General features: G+C 46.5%; 1 protein-coding gene across 2 annotated transcripts in view; it reads left to right on the top strand.

Moving 5' to 3' along the window:
- The first annotated feature begins 2,285 nt into the window (after positions 1 to 2,285).
- ARHGAP31 (Rho GTPase activating protein 31) overlaps positions 2,286 to 18,791 on the top strand; it is a 113,183-nt gene continuing 96,677 nt past the window's right edge. For both annotated transcript variants that reach the window (XR_009222225.1, XM_058555838.1), the window contains exon 1: positions 2,286 to 3,180. Coding sequence is in view for 1 of the 2 variants with exons in the window: in XM_058555838.1 (XP_058411821.1) it covers positions 3,081 to 3,180 (100 nt within the window). In the remaining variant the exon portion in view is untranslated. The remainder of the gene's footprint in view (positions 3,181 to 18,791) is intronic.

Raw genomic sequence — 18,791 nt, forward strand, 5'->3', positions numbered from 1 at the left:
TTAGTTAATATTATTGTATCAATATAAATTTCCCAAGTGTAATAATTGTACTCTGGTTATATAAGATATTAATATTTGGGAATGCTGGGTGAAAGGTATATGGGAATTCTTTGACTTTTGCAAATTTTTTATAAACTGAAATTACTTCAAAATGAAAACTTCAAAGCATGTCTTTAGGGGCTGGCCTGGTGGCGCAAGCGGTTAAGTGCGCGTGCTCCGCTGCAGCGGCCTGGGGTTCGCCGGTTCGGATCCCGGGCACGCACCGACGCACAGCTTGGCAGGCCATGCTGTGGCGGCGTCCCATATAAAGTGGAGGAAGATGGGCACAGATGTTAGCCCAGGGCCAGTCTTCCTCAGAAAAAAAAGAGGAGGATTGGCAGATGTTAGCACAGGGCAGATCTCCTCATAAAAAAAAAAAAAAAAAAGGATGTCTTTAAAGATTTAAAAAGGTAGTTCACAGGGCTTGACAATTTATCCATAATTTGTGCCCTGGGGACCTAGACCCAGGAGAAAAACACCCCTTCAGCCTTTCTCCTTTGCTGCCAGAGTGATGAAATCCCCTGTAGTCAGATGAGATAAGGAATATGAAAGCCCTTGCTAAAGAAAACACCTAAACAAATGTTAACAGTAATAATTACAGTCTCATGTGGAGATGCTTCTCTATAAATAAGGGAGGAATAAGCCATTATACTAAATACCTTCTGAAGGTTCTCCAAGAAGCTTACAAAATGCTTGGAAATTGCTGTCCTGACAGTAAGAAACAGGGAGTAATTGAGCAAAGCAGGCATATAACAACAGCAATACTTCCAGAAGATTCATCGGGCCATTAGTACACAGGATGGGTGAAGTAGGAAGAGATCGGACTCAGCAAACCCCACTAAGAGTTATTCTGATAACCGAGGAGTGAAAATCCTCACTGAATGGGCCTGGAAAGGAAGAAATCCAGAGGAGAGGCATTCTGAAGGATTCATGGGTCTGGGCAGGACCAGCCTGGAGGTGGGGGCGGAAGGAGTGAAATGAGTCAGTGGTTACTTGAAGATGTCTCGCCAAGATGACTGGGGCAATGCTGGTGTCACTGAGAGACAGACGGGAAAATGCAAGGAAGGAGACACCATACACAGAGCATGGGCTGAGAATTCAAGTGGCCCCAGAGGCCAGGCAGGAGCCAAGGGGGAAGACAGGCAGTGGGGGCTTCACACTGGAAGACTCATCTCTCTAAAGTGGGCACCTCCAAGGGGGCTGTCACAATTTGGCACCAGCAGACCTTGCCATGTGGGAATGCACTTTCGGTGTTATCAGATCTTCCATTTTTACAAGAGAAGCCAGAAATCCAGATCTCTGACGTGAAATCTTTTAACTCATTAACGTTGGCAATTAATTTTAAAAAAATTTAAAGCGTGGTGTGTGCCAAACCAAATGCATCTGTGGGCCAGATTTGGCAGGCAGGCTATCTGTGACCTCTGACAAAGAGAGAAGGTCAGGGGTCAAAGTTCATAAACTGTCACAGTGATACATAGGAAATATAATGAATGTAAAGGGATTTGGCAACTAAAATACTGCACACAAAGCTTTTGCCAGCAATCTGAGCTGAATGAATGTCCCTACCCTTCAAGCCTATATATGGATTTGAATTTATACAGGAAGTTTAATCTAATCTTCAAATGGTTAAATCAGAAGAATTTGAGTGCTTACTGTGTGCTGAGTACACAGAAGTCAAGGAATTTCAAATCTAACTGGAGAAGAAAAAACATGCCGTCCCAAAAACTTGAGACAAATTATGAAACAACCTGGGAGATTGTTGTCTCCACATTATGCTAAAATATCAGAGTCACCTTATATCCTGGATTTCCCCCCAAATCGCTTCCAGTTAGCAAACTTTGCAATAATATTTGTGTGTGTGTGTGAACTTGAATCTGTAACCAGAAATCTGATTTCCCGAGCAGTGGTTACAAAGCGGCAGCCCCCATCCTTTGCTCAGCGTGGAGGGGAGTCAGCGGGGTCGGGGTACCTGGGAGAGGAGGATGGGAGTGGCCGGCGCGAAACCGCTCCATGTCGGGTTTCTCCGCTGCAATCCCTCTCTCTGTTTCTGTCGTTACTCTTCAAGTGTTTGTGTAGGAGAAGGCAGGCACCGAAATAGAAAGTGTCCAAGAGAGGATGACAATAAGGATAAAATCGAGGCAGGACTTTTTTTTTCAGTGCCACCTCGCACCCTCGGTCCAGAAAGCCAGCGCGCCGCCTCCCGCCCTCTTCAAAGAGCCGTCGGCGGGGCAGGAAGCGGCGGCTCGGGCCGCGGGTCCCCCTCGGAGAGCGGCGATTTCCTCCCGGGCTGCCCAGTTATCTCTGGAGGCGCAGAGCGGCTCTCCGAAGAGCGCGTTCTCTCCCCCACCCCGTGCTCCTCAACCCACCCACCTACTTCCTCCGGCTCCATACACACACAGGCTCAGAGCTGCCAAAAATTTCCACCCTCCGCCCCCCCTCCCTAGCTAACTTCCTTCCAGCATTTCCTGAGCTGGATGATCCTAGGATTTGTAAGACAGGAAAAAAAGGAAGGCGTGAGGGCGGGCGAGAGAGACAGGATGCTTGTTTTTCGTTTGACCAAAGCCGTCTGAAGGCACGGCGGCGGGCGCAGGGAGGAGGACCCGCGGCAGCCCCTGGGCTGTCTCCTCGCCCCCGGCTGCTGCCCGCTTCCGCGCTCTCGTCGTCTCCCGGGCATCCAGAAGGGCGGAGAGGAGAGCTCGCCCGCGCTCTGAGGCGGAGGAAAACACCCGAAGACACCGCAGGAGCCTGTGAAAGTCCCTGGGACTCCAAGTGAGGAAGTGACACTCCCAAGCTCGCCGGCCCGCCGCTGCCAGCTCTGCACGGCCTCCGGCACCGCGGCCCTGGAGGAGCGCGCCGTGGATCTCAGGCTCCGCGCCCCGCGGGGTCCATGCGCACCGCCCCGGGCCCAGGTTCTTCTGGACGCCCATGCGGCCCCCCAGAGCCGCGCCGCAGCCAGTGAGCTAACCCCGGAGACCGCCTTAGGCGCGGTGCCAAGCAGAGGGGAGGGGGAGACGGAGGGGCAACCTCTTTGGGACTAACTCATGAAGAACAAGGGTGCCAAGCAGAAGCTGAAACGAAAGGGAGCCGCCAGTGCCTTTGGCTGTGACCTGACCGAATATCTGGAAAGCTCAGGACAGGATGGTAACGTGCCTTCGCCTTTTCTTCCCCTTCTTTTTGTTTGAGGGAGAGATGGACTCTCCTGGGGTGTGTGAGATTCAGTCCACAAGTTAATGTATTCCAGGCCTGTGCGCTCATTGTACTTTTTTTTTTCCTAAAGAACATGTATGATTCTTAACGGTGCACAGCGCTGCCACCCGACGTGCAGAGGTTGTGTCAGTCCTTCCGTTTGTCTCACACAAGCCGTTAATGGGCGGTGCTGGTACAAGTTTAACCGGCTACCTCTGGGGGTTGGGGGTGGGAGCTGGAGAGGTCCTGGTCCTAAACTTTGGATATCAGAGGGGAGGGATAAGGGCTGGACATGTGGGATGGTGATGGCTTCTCCTACTACATGGTTGTGATCGCCTTAGGTGTCCCTCCCGGGATCTCCAATTTCATCCGCTCACATCTTTTTTTATTAATGTGCTGGAAGGCAGGGGGTGCGGTGGATCCTGGCTGGGGGAGTGGTTGCGCAAACATTTTCTGAATTTCTGAACCGATGCCAAATACATAGTACCTCCCTCCCTCCCCTTCCCAACCCCCCAGACCCTCTACCTCCTCTTGGCTTTCAGATTAGCATTTGGTGTGTCAGACAAGAAGAGTGTAGTAAAAAGGTCATTTTTAAATAGTTTAGGGTATGTAAAAGAAAAGGGGAACGTCTCTGTTTTCAAGGTCAGATTGAAAAAAAAGAAAGGGAATCCTGCAGAGTAGAGACAATTTAAACATTTGTGGGGGGAGGGGGAAAGAAAACAATCTAGACTACAATAACAGCATTTGAGGTTAGAAGTTTTTAATCATAGGAAAGTTGGGGAAATTGAGCATTAAATGACTCCTTTTGTAAGGTTGACTGGCCCTGCGCTTACCGGTGACAAAAAGGCCTTGTCTTCAGAAACTTCAGTGAGAGAGAAAATAGTCCACTATATGGGCCGTGTGTTTATACATAGATACAACAAAGGGGGAAACTGAAGAGCTGTTTAACTGTGCAGAATAATTCTGCCTCCAGGAAAATAATCTCAAAAACTATTTGATTAGCTCATATCAAATGTGTGTCTCAAAAACAGGGCAATGCTTTTGTTTCAATTCCGTTTTTTCAAAGACTCAGCACCACCTAGTAATTTGCAGTGGTGTGATATTCCTGCGGTATGCTGGAGTTCAGAGTCTGCTATGTCATTAGGACAAATGGCTCAGTATTTTCGAGCTTGGGGGACCACAGGTTTCGAAACTGCCTCTTTTGAAATGGAGACATAACTGAGTCAATTCATTTACTCCTCTCCAACAATCTGCGGAGGTAGATTTGAAATAAAATTGCTTGGATTGAGTTTTTTGACTGTGAGACAACTCCAAGTATGCATCTTAACCACTACCCGCAGAAGTGCAGAATGAAACGTTGCCCTCCACCTGTTTTTTGCAGGGGACTTGAGGTTAAAGTCCGGGTTCACTACAATGCTCCTGGGATGCCACCTTCCCCCATGTGGGTGTCATTCTGAGCCCTCTCTCCAAAGCTGTGCGAGTTGCATAGAGGTGGTTGCCAGTCGTGCCCCGTTCTTACAATGTCATAGATCATAGGATGAACCAGGAATCCCAGGATTCTGTGAAGACACCTCAAAGGCAGCCTTTGGCAGCTTTTCTTTCACCCGCTTTATATTTTGGACTTCCATCTATGTTTCATTTGGAAGATAAGGAAGGGGGCTACTGCTTAAAGAAAAAATTTGAAAACCAGTACCCAGTGCTCCCTGCCCTGAGGAGGAGAGGAGGAGGCCCAGAGAGGTAAATTGACCTGCCTAAGGTCATACAGTCAATCATGAAGGTTGCAGAGGGCCCTGGCCCACTAGGTTTCTCTCCCCTCCCTGGCTTCCTTTTCTAGGCCAACATTCTCATCTAATGATTTTTTTTTCCTAAATTGAAAGCAGACAACCCTGCCACAGAATCAGCAAACATTCAAGACTGACATACCTGAGAGAGTTTAGCTTTGAAACGAAAGGAAACTGACCCATTTAATGATCCACACACCATTATGATGCCACATGGGAATTAGGCACACATAATAAGCAGCTTATATAAATGAGAGTAATTAGAATTTTTTTTTCCTACCTCTAAAACTACTTAGCTAGTTGTCTCTTATTTTTGTTATAGTGTAGCATCAATAAACAAAGTCAGTGCTAATGGTTTTCTCTAAAACAAGGTGTCCTCCTCTTGGACTTTCTGAAACATGCATTAGCTAATCGACAAGGCCTGGACTCTGCTCCCAGGGAGGAAAAGCTGAGCTGGGCACTGCCCCTTTGCCCATCACCTTGGAAGTTCAGACAAGAATCCTGAGGGTGACAAGTCAGTGTGGTAACCAGGAGCCAGAAGGCTAGGGAGGGCCTCACAAGACTAACATCACGGTTACTGAACTTTGGAGGTCAAGGGTAGAGTGACGGACATAGGTAGAGACAGAGAAAAATGGCTTCACATCTGGGAGCACAAGGACGGAAGGGAAGAGCAGAGATGGAGGGAGGCCGGGAGAGCCCTGTGCTTAAGCAGGGAGGGAAAGCCCCGAGCTGGGTGGGGACAAAGCTGGTGACAGTTAGCTGTGCTCGGGTCATCTGAACATGGGGAAGCTACACCCCTGGGGCTGAGCACAGAGGACGAGTGTCATCTGCTTCTGTAGTTTGATGTGGCCCAGCCCTGCTTCCTTCAGTTGGACAAATCCGACAGGGCAGGGTGTGCAGGTGACAATTAGGCGTTCAGCTGACAGTAGACGTTGCTCAGGGCCAGTTGTCATCCTGCATCTTTAGAAAGCTGATGAAAAACAGAAACCCTTTCCCTTAAACAGACACACGCTCAAATTGTGCATACGGTTTCTGCGGGCATCCTTGTAGATGCCAAGCTCAGACCCTGCTGTTGATCATCCCCAGCTGCAGGTCGGCCTCATGAGAAGGACCAGGTTCCCCCTTTGACTGTGTTCTCCAGCCTGGTGAGAACACCCCAGAATGGCGTGAAGCTGCTCCTGGCTGACTTGGCCAGCACCTCTCCTTTCACTTCCCTTCCAGCACAGTGGCTGCTGCCCCAACCCCCAGCTCTCCCCTGGGAACCAGATAACTTTCTCTTCCTGTCTGGAATGGAGGGAGAGGATCATCCCTTCCTCACTGCTGATGCTGAAAATAGTACCATTTTCTTTTTCACCACCGAGTATGAAGGCCCTTGCTTGCAGCTATGTAACAAAAACCACATCATTTTGTCGCCTGTGATTGGGAGGCCCTGGGTGAAGCCCTGTGAGGCCAGAGTGCATCCATGAGCATTTCCTACCTCTCCCCTCCGAGCCGAGTGCTCTGGGGCTTCCCACAGTGCTGGGGGATGCTGGGGCCAGGAGTCTGGGGATGAGTAAGAAAGCGTCATCGGGAAAGCTGTCTTCTGCCTCCATGCTGGCCCCACTCCTACGGCTGAGGACTTTTTCACCCTTCCAAACAATCTTTGTCATGTTACTCACTCCCTGGTAAAAAGCAATATTGCTCTGGCCCCGTGGTTCACATGATGGTGGCACATTAGAATCACCTGGGGAGCTTTAAAAAAAAAGTTGGTGCCCGGGCCCCCTCTCAGACCAATTAAATCAGAATCTTTTGGTGCCCAGGCATGGGCATGTTCTAGATCATTCTGATATGCAGGCAGAGTTGAGAACCATTGCTCACAGTGCAGGAGTTTACAGACCATTTTCCCCCGGGACAAGCAGCCTTCGCAATTCAGAATGCACCCTCTGAATGTTTGATAAGAACTGGGAGCCTTTTTATTCCTGAAGACTTTTTTCTAGTTCTTATCAGATTGAAAAAGAAAAAAATATATATATTTGATTTGAGGGATGACAAAGGTTCATAACAAATAAATACATAAATGCCCATTACAAAATATAATTTTGAGTTTGATGAGAGTAAGATAACCCCAGCATTTCAAAGAACAAGGATGAGGTAATGGGAATTTTTAGATATAGCCGTTCTACATTTCCGAGGCTAAACTATTCTCTCAGTTTGCTTATTCATTTATTTAACAAATATAGATTAAGGCACTGTGGAGGTACTGTGGGAGAGAAAGAAAAACGCACCCCGGACTCAAGAAATTTACAGGCTAAGGGATGTGAACAGATTTTCAGAATCCAATGGCTCAATTAAGCTTTGAAGTTAGCTGTCACGACTGGAGAGAAAACTGAAAGAGAAAATGGGAAGGCTTTTGTCTACAATCAAATAGACAAGATACCCAAACACAAACAAAGTCTTAGCAAGGAAGGTAAATATTTTTCTGTTCAAGATAAGATTTCACACTGCGTGGAGTACCAGCACAAGGGTATTCTCTTTGTTTTAATTGTTTCCTTCCCAGCATCTTGGCTGGCACATCATTATCACACCTTCGCTGGCTAACTCTTCATCCTTTGGGTCTCGGCTGCTTCTAGAAACCATCCTCCCAAGTCAGATGCCCCTGCTGGGAGCTCCCAGTAGGAGTTCTGGGACCTTACTCCCTGGGTTAGAATCCCAACTTTGCCTATTCCCAGCTGAGTGACCCTGGAGCAAGTTACTTACCCACTCTGGGCCTCAGTTTCCTCATTTGTGAAATGGGGATAATAGGACTGATGTGAAGATAAATGAGTTAGTATGGGCAAAGCACTTAGCAGAGGGCAGGCATATGTTGAGCTGTACACGCAGCTATTCTTGTATAACACCCTGGACTGGGCCTAGCATAACCACATGCCATCCATGACTGAATGAATGAGGGCTCCAATGAAATGAGTCAGTGATATGGTCAGGTGGGTTAATCAGTTACCGAGAGGGATGGGATGCAGATTGGTTGCCACACTGAATGGAGAGGCCAGTTCTGCAGGGATTTGCCAGAGCCAGGGGGAGGGGTGGGGCATCAGTGTACAGTGGTGGAAGCACAGAATGTCAGTCTGAAACTGAGAGGGCCTCAGAATGGTCTAAGAAAGACACCCAGCCCCTCCTGGACCCACAGGGAACTGAAAGAAGTCAGGCGCTGAGCTGAAGTTTGTGGAGATAGAACAACAGCCTCATGGGCTTGAGTTTAGAGGGGCACCCCCAAATCTGGGCTCCCAGAGTGAAACAGGAAGAACCAAAAGAGGAGAGTTACAGCTTTAAACCCAGAGCAAATTGACTGATAACATGAAGCCGAACGGTGACTGACCCTGTATAGTCTGGGTATGACAGACACAACCCACACAGAGAATAGAAACAGCCACTTCCACCTACCCACATCCCTCCCTCCTGCCCACTCTCCAGACCTCTGCCAAGAACCCCCCTTGACCACAGGCATAGCCTCACCCTTCCTCCACCCTTACCCACCCCCACTGTAGCCAGTCAGATGTCTTCCAGACCCAGGAGGCCCAGGCGTTGGGCTGCCAAGGAAGCCCACTCCCCTGTCGCCCCAGACCTGCCCTGGAGCCAAGTGGACCATATGTTGGGGCCCCGGGGGAGCTGAAGGCCTGGCCTTATCCTTGGGGCAGAGGGAAATGTGTTGAAACAAGGAAGGCATTTTCCCACAGATGATGCTGTAAGGGGTGGATGAGCTCCCCAATGCCATTAGAGCTGTGGTTTTCAATGCATTCTTTTTATTTTCCCCCTTGATCCATTAGGCATCTGTAGGCTAGCCTGGAAACCTCTTCTGAGGGAGTGGGGAGCAGGGGAGACGCATTCTGAATTCCAGAAGCTGATTGACCAAGGCAGTTCTGAAACACTTGCTGGGAACTGTTTGTCCCCGGGAATCACCTGACTGCAGAAGGTTTCCTGGGATTTTGTGGGTGTGGCTGTGCAGCAGTGGGTGGGAGAAGCGGGCGGGGCTGAAAGATCCAGGACTCAGTCTGGGGATAAGAAGTGCTCTCCACTCCTTTTCCACTAGACATTGTAGCTAAATATTTCTGGACAAAGTAGTAATAGATCCTTCTGGTTGGGGCTACCTGGTGCTCATACCTTCCAGAAGAGACAGATCAAGCTGAGCTGCGGCCCACGCTGGCGTCTGGGTCTCAGGATTCCACTCCCCTCTACATGGTTCCTTCACGCCAGTCTCGAGGCCCAGGAACATGGAGCTACTTGTTTGTTTGGTTTTTTGTTTTGTTTTGTTTTTCACTCACTGCTTACCACATGTTTAAGCCAATGTGGCATTTTCCCACTTATCCCCACCCTTCAAATTAATTTTCTTTTTGCTGATGGGGGCATGTCGCACCCAATTTTCTGAGCTATTTCTCTCTATGCCCCAAAACAAATGCCATGCTTGAGTTTGACTGGTCCTGGTGTCCCCCAGGACAAAGGGCTGGCCCCGAGTCCTGATCGAGGGGGCCCAGCCTGATGGAACTCCAGGAGTCCAGAGAGCACCCTCTGTCCCTCCTCTCTTCCCCCCAGCACTCAATTTTAGCTAAGGCTTGAAATAAAGAACTGCTGGAGGAAATGTGGTGACCGCAATTCAGAAAATAGACACTGTGCTAGATTTTTTCTAATAACAACGTTTGATGGAGAAAGCTGAGAACGTTAGGCTGCTGGCTGGCTAAAGAGAGAAGGGAGAAGAAAAGGTCTCCTGGAAGGAGACAAGGGACCCAGAACTGAAGGCTGAGTCCCAAATCAGACCTGCTTGCTCTTTTTATTAGTAGCTAGTATTACTATCTGCGTTGATTGCTTACATGAGCCAGCGCCCTTATATATGCAAAGTTATATTTTCGACATGGGTAAGAAGTGGGCATTTTTACATTTTACAGAGGAGAAAACTGAGATGGAAGAGGGTAAATCACTTGCCAAGATTTTAGACGTAGGAAAGGCAGGATTTAAATCCAGATCTCTCTGCCTCCCAAGATCACCAACGCAATCTCCCAGAATAACGTATTTCATAATTTGGCATTTACGTTACAGTTTTGTCAAAAAAAGAACCTGTAGAAAGTAGCCTTTTGTCCCTTTGCTTTTTCTTCGCCCAGAGTAGATCATTAATAGTAATAATGACAATTAATATTGGCATGGCCCTTTACTCTCTGCAAGGCGCTTTTCACACACACCTATTCTAAACCCACCGGCTTTCAAGTCCAATCAGACCCCATCTTTTCCTCCCGGGCCCCTCCTTGCTCAGTGCAGCCACAATCCTCCTTCCCTCTTGAACACCTGCTGCCTTCGAGTCAAAGGCACCCAATTTAGTCTTCATTCTACCTGTTATTCTGTTTTCTAACTGGCTTTGTGGATGCAAGTCGATGGTGAGCTCCGCCGAAGGCAGGTGGCATCACGCAGATGTGGTAGCTCCTAGGCCCCTCAGGGTGAGCCTCATGGCCAACACACAGCAGTTGGTTGATGGACCCTATTTCCTGCTCAGGAAGCCAGTATTAGAGCCCTTCTAGGAAGCTCAGGATTAGGGACATGGCTGATATGCTGGAATATCAGGAATCCAAGATTGTTTAAGGCTCCCCACAAGGGTTCATAGCTACTCCCAGAAAGAAACCGACCCAGACTTTGCACAGGATGCCCCAGTGCAACACTGCCTCTTCCTAGGGCCTCACCAGTCACTCCTTGGTATGAACTACATTCTTGGCGGGGCCCCAGAACCAACTGAGTTTCTGGGATCGAGTCTCAGGCACTCTTTGTTCTAGTTCAAGCTTGGCTGATGCATACCAGGCCCTGGTACCACACCCATGGCCTGATGCTGGCCCAGAATGCCTTTGGGGGCCCCCTCCTCACCACCCCCAGAGGGAGAGGGGTGAATGTCACCCCTGCAAAAAAGCAACATATACCAGCTCTTACTGTTTACAGACGCCAGAAAACAGTTTGACATATAAAGTAAGATTCCGGCAAACTATAAATAAATCTATAGCCTTCGTGAAAAGCAATTGAGCTAATTTGTGTAATTATACATATTTCTGTCCCTGGCTTTTTTCATGGTTTTATTCAGAAACCATCTCGTGTGGGGCTTTCAAGTCAATGCAACACGTATTTAATGGGATTCTAATATGCTAGACATTATTGGGTTTACAAAGATGCTCTCAAGCGGCTCTCAGCCTAGTAGGGTCTTAAGATGGGAAAACAGCTAAAGGAAGTACGAAGAAGAATGCAACGAGGGCTCTGGAGGATGTGCAAGCAGGGGCAGCCGAGTGAAAGAGAATCATCAGAGAGAGTGGGTAGTTCGAAAGGCGAAAATCAGCAAGATGAGAAACAGACATCATCTGACTGTGAGGAATGAGGGAGATATGGGAAGATGGGGTGGCTGTGTTTACAGGAAACCACATGGTTTTGCATGACACTTGTAATTGATCACACCCTCTTGTACCCTGGGGGAGAAGATGCTTCAACTCTTCTTAAACTATAAGTCACTCTCAACTTATAGGGGCCAGGCTTGGCCTGACAAGCTGTCTTGAGTGGCAAGAAAGCAAACCTCCCCTCAGGAGAAGGCAGAATAACAAGAGTGGCAATTGGTTTGGCTGTGTCTGTGCCCTGCCCAAGAGCAGAAGAACGGGCGATTCTGTTAAAAGATAAAACTTTTTAAAATGATATTAACTGGCTACCCTAATTATGTTTCTTGATTAAATTTAGCTGTATGGCATAAATGTGCAACCTTGACTGCTCCCCCCTGCATATGGAAAGTTCTGTTTCCTCCCCTATTTTATATATGAAGACCCACTCAGAGAGGTTAAGTAACTTGCCTAATGCCACCCAGCCAGGAAGTGGGAGAAGCAAGACTCCAACCATGCCTGTCTGACATTAAGTTCCCCTTCCATGACTTTGTCTCCTCTGGACCCAAACAGCCAGAGCTTTGCTGGCCGTAAATCAGGGTCTGATAGGCAGAGCTCCATTCTGCCGTGCCTTGCCAAGGTGATAAGTTCAGTAGGATTCAGTTAGACTTTCATAAAGCTTCTGGCAACGGAGTTTCCATCCCCAGTTTTTAAAGTAAAGCATTTAGGTTCCGCAGGGCAGGATTCTAAGCAGAGAGCATGCCCTGTTACCATAAGTAGCCCCTTCCACCACTTCTTTCCCATCTGTTTCCTGCATGCTGAGTATTATTGGGAAACAATGATGTCAACTCTTCCATATAAATCTACACCTCCCTGCTCACCCCTCCCCTACAATGCATATTTTTGTTCCTCTTTCTGGCTTTTGTCTTGCTGTTCTGTTCTTTAAGGACTCACGCTTTTGGCGTCAATTGTTGGCTTTCTTTTTAATAAGTTTTAGCTATTTAAGCTTCACTGTGGCCTTCAAAGTGCACATGTTTTTTTGGGTCCATATTTGGAAAATCCTTTGTTGGGCTAATTGCTAGAACATGGGCCTGGTGTTAACAGAGAGGAGCCATTTTGCTTTCTGGAAAAGCAGAGCTAGATGCAGGGCTCAGAATCAGGCTCAGAGCAGAGGACACAAACCCTCTAGGGGCGTTCAGGGGCTGCATTAAAGCTGTTTGGACCCCGAGCACAGAGTCTGCAGCTGAAGGTTCTGGAAAGTAGACCCATGGAATAATTCATTTCCCCCACCCCAAGCCTGACTTTCAAATGGGACATGGTTTCCTCAGTTCCCCTTTCTTAACCGCCCCTAAAGACAATTTGGTTTCAGAAAGGAAAGAGGGGGTGGTCCTGTTGGGGGATTGTGGAGGAGTATACGTTTTGAATTCTGGCCCCAAGAATTCTGGTCCTCTCTTTTTCAGCCTCAGGTAGTGATACTCAAACTTTACTGGGCATAAGAATGACTAAATATGTAGTTTTTACTTTTAAAATTTAATTTAACTTGGGGCCAGCTGGGTGGTGTAGTGGTTAAGGTCACACACTCCACTTCGGCGGCCCAGGATTCGGAGGTTCAGATCCCGGGTGCGGACCAACGCACTGCTTGTCAAGCCATGCTTTGGCGGTGTCCCGTATAAAGCAGAGGAAGATGGGCACAGATGTTAGCCCAGGGCCAATCTTCCTCTGCAAAAAAAAAGGAGGATTGGCAGCAGATGTTAGCTCAGTGCTAATCTTCCCCACAAAAAAAATTAATTTAACTTAAAGTTTAATTTCAAAAAAATGTTAGTCAAATTTAGTACACTATTAGAAAGACTCCTTAAATTCCACTTTGGACTCCTTGAAACAAAATGGGCATCTAATAAAAGTTTCCAATGGGCATTTGCATGGGTCCTGGAGTATCTGGGTCTGTGGAGAATGTGCAATTCCACTGAAGGAGTTCTACTGCTGATAGGGATACAAGCTGTGGAGTGCATGTCAGGATTCTAAGGTCAGTCCCTCACGGAATCTGCTTTGTAGGTCTGAGGTGGGGCCCAGGAGGCCACAGTTTTAAGATGAACTCCAGGTGATTCTGATGTCTTTGGCCTACTGACCTCACTTTCAGGAACACTGACTTAGCCCACAGTAAGAAGCAGCTAAGTGAAGCCACACGATTTTTATTTTCTTCATTATAATTTTTATATTGCCTGAATTTTCAATAGTCAACATGTATTTTTACTATTTAAATTAGAAAAAGAAATCTTTTAAAATTATTATGGGAATGGCGTGTCTTGAGTTTTTTCATAAAGCCATTTTGTTTCAATCCTTATTTTTAAAAAATCTTCATAAAGTCTGTTTGCTTTCCTGCCTTAATAGACTTAATAGATGCAGTTGAGTGAAATCAGTTAACCTCTCCTCCGAAAAGCAGTGTAGCAAGGTCGTCAGCATGTGGCTTTTTTTTTTTTTTTTGGAGGAAGATGAGCCCTGAGCTAACATCTGTTGCCAATCCTCCTCTTTTTTGCTGAGGCAGACTGGCCCTGGGCTAACATCCGTGCCCATCTTCTTCTACTTTATATGGCACGTGGCCTCAGCTTGGCTTGATAAGCGGTGCGTAGGTCCATGCCCAGGATGCAAACCTATGAACCCTGGGCCGCCAAAGTGGAGCGTGCGAACTTAACCGCTACGCCACCGGGCCGGCCCCAGCTTGTGGCTTTTTTGCTGATAATCTGCCTTGGTTCAAATCCCAGCTCTACCACATGCTAGCTTTGTGACCATAGACAAGCTACCAAATCTCTCTGTGCCTCAGTTTCCTCATCTGTAAAGTGGGGATTATGACAATAATAATACCTATCACATAGGGTCATTATAAGGATTAAATGAACTAGTACACTGCCTGGAATTTAGTAAACCTTCCATGAGTGTTAACTATGGTTATTATTTCCTTGGTGAATGGAAATCTTATCCTGTTTCAGCCTCATTACTCAGAATGTGGTTCCTGAGTAATGCTACAGATGTGGAAGTTTAGAGAGCTGAGAACAAATATTCCAAGTCTCCCCCATATCCCTAGGGGCTTCTTTTTTCAAAAATTCTCTTATATACACACAATTATTTATTTTCTTTGGTTGAATGCATTTAAATGATAGTTTTAAGATTCTTATCTTTTGATAAATATTTCTGGGGTGAGAGTGTGGCAAACTTTCTAAATTTTACATTTCTTTAGTAATCAGAAAAAGAAAATAACCTAAAAACAAAACTGAAAAGAAAAAAAATGAGCGTTATGGCAAAAGGCTATAATCATAGTGACAGCCATCCAACCTTCCAGTTTCCATCTGAATTTCAGGAGAATTATAAATGTGGAAAATGAGCCTGTTTCCATCATTGATGGAACAATGTAAGGCCTGGGTTTTAGCTGAGCCATCTGGCATTTCACATAGGCCAATTTCTTTGCTCCACAATCGCATTTTGACAGTTGACTGAATGAGGTAGATGTGGCTCAATCTTAGGCTGTATGAACAGAATCTTAGGCTATAGAGCGTAAGGTTCGAGGGATCCACACTGCACTCTTCACAGGCTGAATCAAATATGGAGTCTGTGTTCATTTCCCAGTGCTCCATTTGAAGATGGAAGCTTGTACACAGAAGTATATTTAGGAAGGTGATCAGGATGATAAAGTATAGACCTCCATTACCTCTCACCTCCAGCCGCTGCGAGGGTTTCCTAAATTGTCTCCTTCCTTGTGTAGAAGGAAAATGAGCTCCTTGGAGACTGGCACCATTCTCTGTTCATCTGTGGGTTGGGTGTCTGCAGGGCTGGTTCCTTTCTGGAGGCTCTCAAAGAGAATCCATTTCCTTGCCTTTTCCAGCTTCTAGAGGCTGTCCTCATCCTTGGCTCATGGCCCCTCGTCACATTGCCATTGCTCCCTCTGCCCTATCCTCACATGGCCTTCTCTCTGATCTCCTGTCTCTCTTATAAAGACCTTGTGATTACGTCAGATAGTCCAAGGTAATTTCTTCATCTCAAGATCTTTAGCTTGATCACGTCTGCAAAAATCCCTTTAGCCATATAAGGCAGCATTGGCAAACTCCAGGAATAAGGACATGGACCTCTTTGGGGCATTGTTACTCAACCTACCACAATCTGTTTTCCCCATAGCAAATGGTTGGCTCAATAGATATTAATAACGTGAATGAAGGGAATAGGGTGGTGATTATGGGAGGGGAGGAAGAGATGGACATCAACATTTACTCAGCACTTACCATGCACCAGGCACTGGTCAGCTGGGACACAGGGATGAACAAGCATTGTCTGTCTCTGTGGGGGCTCACAATCCCCTGCAGGAGGTGGACACATCCTCAACTGATTCCCACATCAACCACCATAGGGAGTGGATGACATTAATGCTGACTCAGAGGAGCTGGATCTTCTAAGATGAGTGGAATCTGAGTAGTCTCCGCCTCAAGGGAAGATATTCCAGACAGTGGGAACGACATAAGCAAAGACACAGAGGTGTAAAACAGTATGGCAGAATCAGCATTCTCAAAAGAAGGACAAAGAGAGTAGGGTGAAGCATGAGGTACTCACTTGCCTGGACTATGTTTATAGGAACAATCTGCTTATATTAAGTGACTGTTCTAAATCTTCCAGGGAAGCAAGAGTGATGAAGACAAATGTGCTAATTTAAATTCCAGATTGATAAAGAGGAATCTCGAGCCACATTTAAAGCTACTGTGTCCTTTTTGTTGTTTTTGTTGTTGTTAAGAAAAAATTGTGCCCCAGTCTAGGAATAGACTTCCTCCAGGTGGAGGGAAAATGAGGTGCCCAAAGCAGCTGTAACCCAGAGTTTCAGAGTTTATTCCATCTATTTATAATCTTAGGAAATTTCACTTCTGTCTGTCTCGTGGATGATAACCAGAGTGATGTTTAACATTTCAAATCCAAGCTTTATTTGAGGTGAAAATTCTGTAATGTTCCTTCCCACTCGCCTCCTGGTCACACTTCTACTCCACCCCGTCTCTTTCTTCCAGCTTTCTCTTCATCTGTGTCTTTCCTCCAATTTTGAGAAACCATGGAGCAAATATCAGATCCATTCTAGCCGGTTCTACTCCCAGGTGCCATGTTGAGCTTGACTCTGCATGCTCCCATTCCACCGTGGGATGGCTGTCTCCACCTCAGAGCAGTGTTCTCCCCCACCCTCCTAGGTCCCCGGCTCCGAGGAGACCTCGGGATCCCTTGGAGGTGGTCCTCTCTGTCCAGTCCCTGTCTTGCCCCTGCCAGATTCCAGAACTCCAAGAACTAAAAATATTTCAGCCTCTGCTTCTCCCACTGGCAGGTGCTCAAACTGATTTTGTCCCTTGTGACTGAAAAGCAGAGGCCCAGAAGGGAGCGAGACTGGCACGTGGTCAGCCACTGCCTGGGGGGCTTCTCCCAGACTTGTGTTCCCTCCGCACGATGGCCATCTCCATTACCCCCTCAGGGCAATAGCTCCTCTGGCAACGCTCTGCCATCCCTTGGCTCCTGAGTGGAATGGTAGGAGTCATGAAACAATGCAGGATGCGATTTTAATGAGGAATAAACACCTGCCACAGGTGCAAGTCATCCTCTTCTCTTGTAAAATTATAAAAGTAATTGTCAAACAAAATTCAAACAACATGGAGATTTATAAAGTACAGTCTCTTCCTACATCCTTGCAGTCTCATTCGTCAATTAATAGTCTGAGCTAGATTCATCTAGACAAGTTCTGTCTGGCAGAACTTTCTGCAATGAAGGAAATGTGCTGTATCGCCACCGTCCAACATGGCAGCCACTAGCCACATATGGCTGTTAGCACTTGAATGTGGCTAGTGCTACTGGGGAACTGAACTTTAAATTTTAATTAATTTAAGTTTACATAGCTACATGTGGCTAATGGCTACTGTACCAAACCGAATGGAGACTTTCTCTGTGTATATACTAAAAAGACACACATCAAATGATCTTCTTTGTTTTTCTCCCATAAAGATAAGGTTACAACATACATACGTTCTGAAGTATGCTGTTAAATAACAGTAGATCTTGGAGAACTACCCATTTTTGTAATTATAGCTCGATCTCACTCTTTTTAATCACTGCATGGGATTCTGCTGAATGGATGGTTTTTTAAGTTTAATTTTATTTTTTAAATCAGGTATCACATTCTTGTGGTTCAAAATGTAAAAGACTCTAAACGGTATAGCAAAAAATCTCCCTCCTATGCCTGTTCTCAGCCTCCATGTTCCTTACCCCAGAAGCAACTACTGTTAATTTTCCTGGAAATCTTTCCATAGATACTCTGTGGCTATACAGGCAAATATATGTACTTTCTATAAAATACCATAATTTATTTAACCATTTCTTTGTATAGAAATCTTTCCCTTTTTACAAGTTCCTATGAGGCTTCTCTTATTGTGTAAATACTGATCAATTGATTTAGTATTTATTGAATATATTTTATGAGCCATACATCATTTTCATTGACAATTTCTATTATCTATAACTTATTGAATATTAATACTGCTTCCCTTTGATTATGATGCTAGCCCTCATACTTCTAGTTATACTTTAAACTTGTTCTCCAGTATTCCTGGGGGATGTTGGGTGTTAATCCAGATTCTGTTAGCTGGAGTCTAGGCCCTGGGTTAAGGCTGAGGCTGGGAGCAGGGAATGGTTACAAGCTGTGTAGCCCACACACTGGCATATCCACAGCATCTTGATCACAGTGCTCTGGTCATCTGAGCCAACCTGGCATAGACCACAGAGACCCAGCAAGAGTGGCGAAAGCAGGTGACATGGAGGTGGCAGCCTAAACGGGAAAAGTATCCTGAAGTTGAACGTCTATATTTTTGCAGAAACTTTAGCCAGAGTATATCTTAAAGTAGGACTCGAAATCAATTATATCCATAGATTGTTACAATGGGCAAAAGGAGAATGTCTTGATAAGAGCTTGTCACAATGTCATTCACTAAACCCTTCAATGGCTTCCCAATGCCCTCCAGACAAATATCAACTCTACAAATACCAAGTTTACCAGCCCCTCACACTCAGACATCTGCCTCCTCTGCAGCCTCGATGGACACCACCTCCCCACCCGAGCATCACTCCCGGACACACTGTACTGCTCATAGTTCCTCAAAAGTTCCGTGTTCCTCTCTCCTCCAAGTGTTTGTACATGCTCCTCCCTCTGTGTAGAACATCTCCCCATCTCTCTTTTTAGCTCCACTGCAGGTCTTGCCAACTCCAACCCATCTTTCAGGTCTCAGCTTGGATGGCTCATCCTCCAGGATGCCTCCCTGAGCCCTCCAAGGAGGGGTTAAGTGCCCGTCCTATGTGCTCACATTTGACCTGGTACTTCCCCAACACTGCTCTGATCACACTGAATGCACCACTCTCACCCACC

This window comes from Diceros bicornis, chromosome 15 (genome assembly GCF_020826845.1).
Source record: "Diceros bicornis minor isolate mBicDic1 chromosome 15, mDicBic1.mat.cur, whole genome shotgun sequence".
Lineage (NCBI taxonomy): Eukaryota > Metazoa > Chordata > Mammalia > Perissodactyla > Rhinocerotidae > Diceros > Diceros bicornis.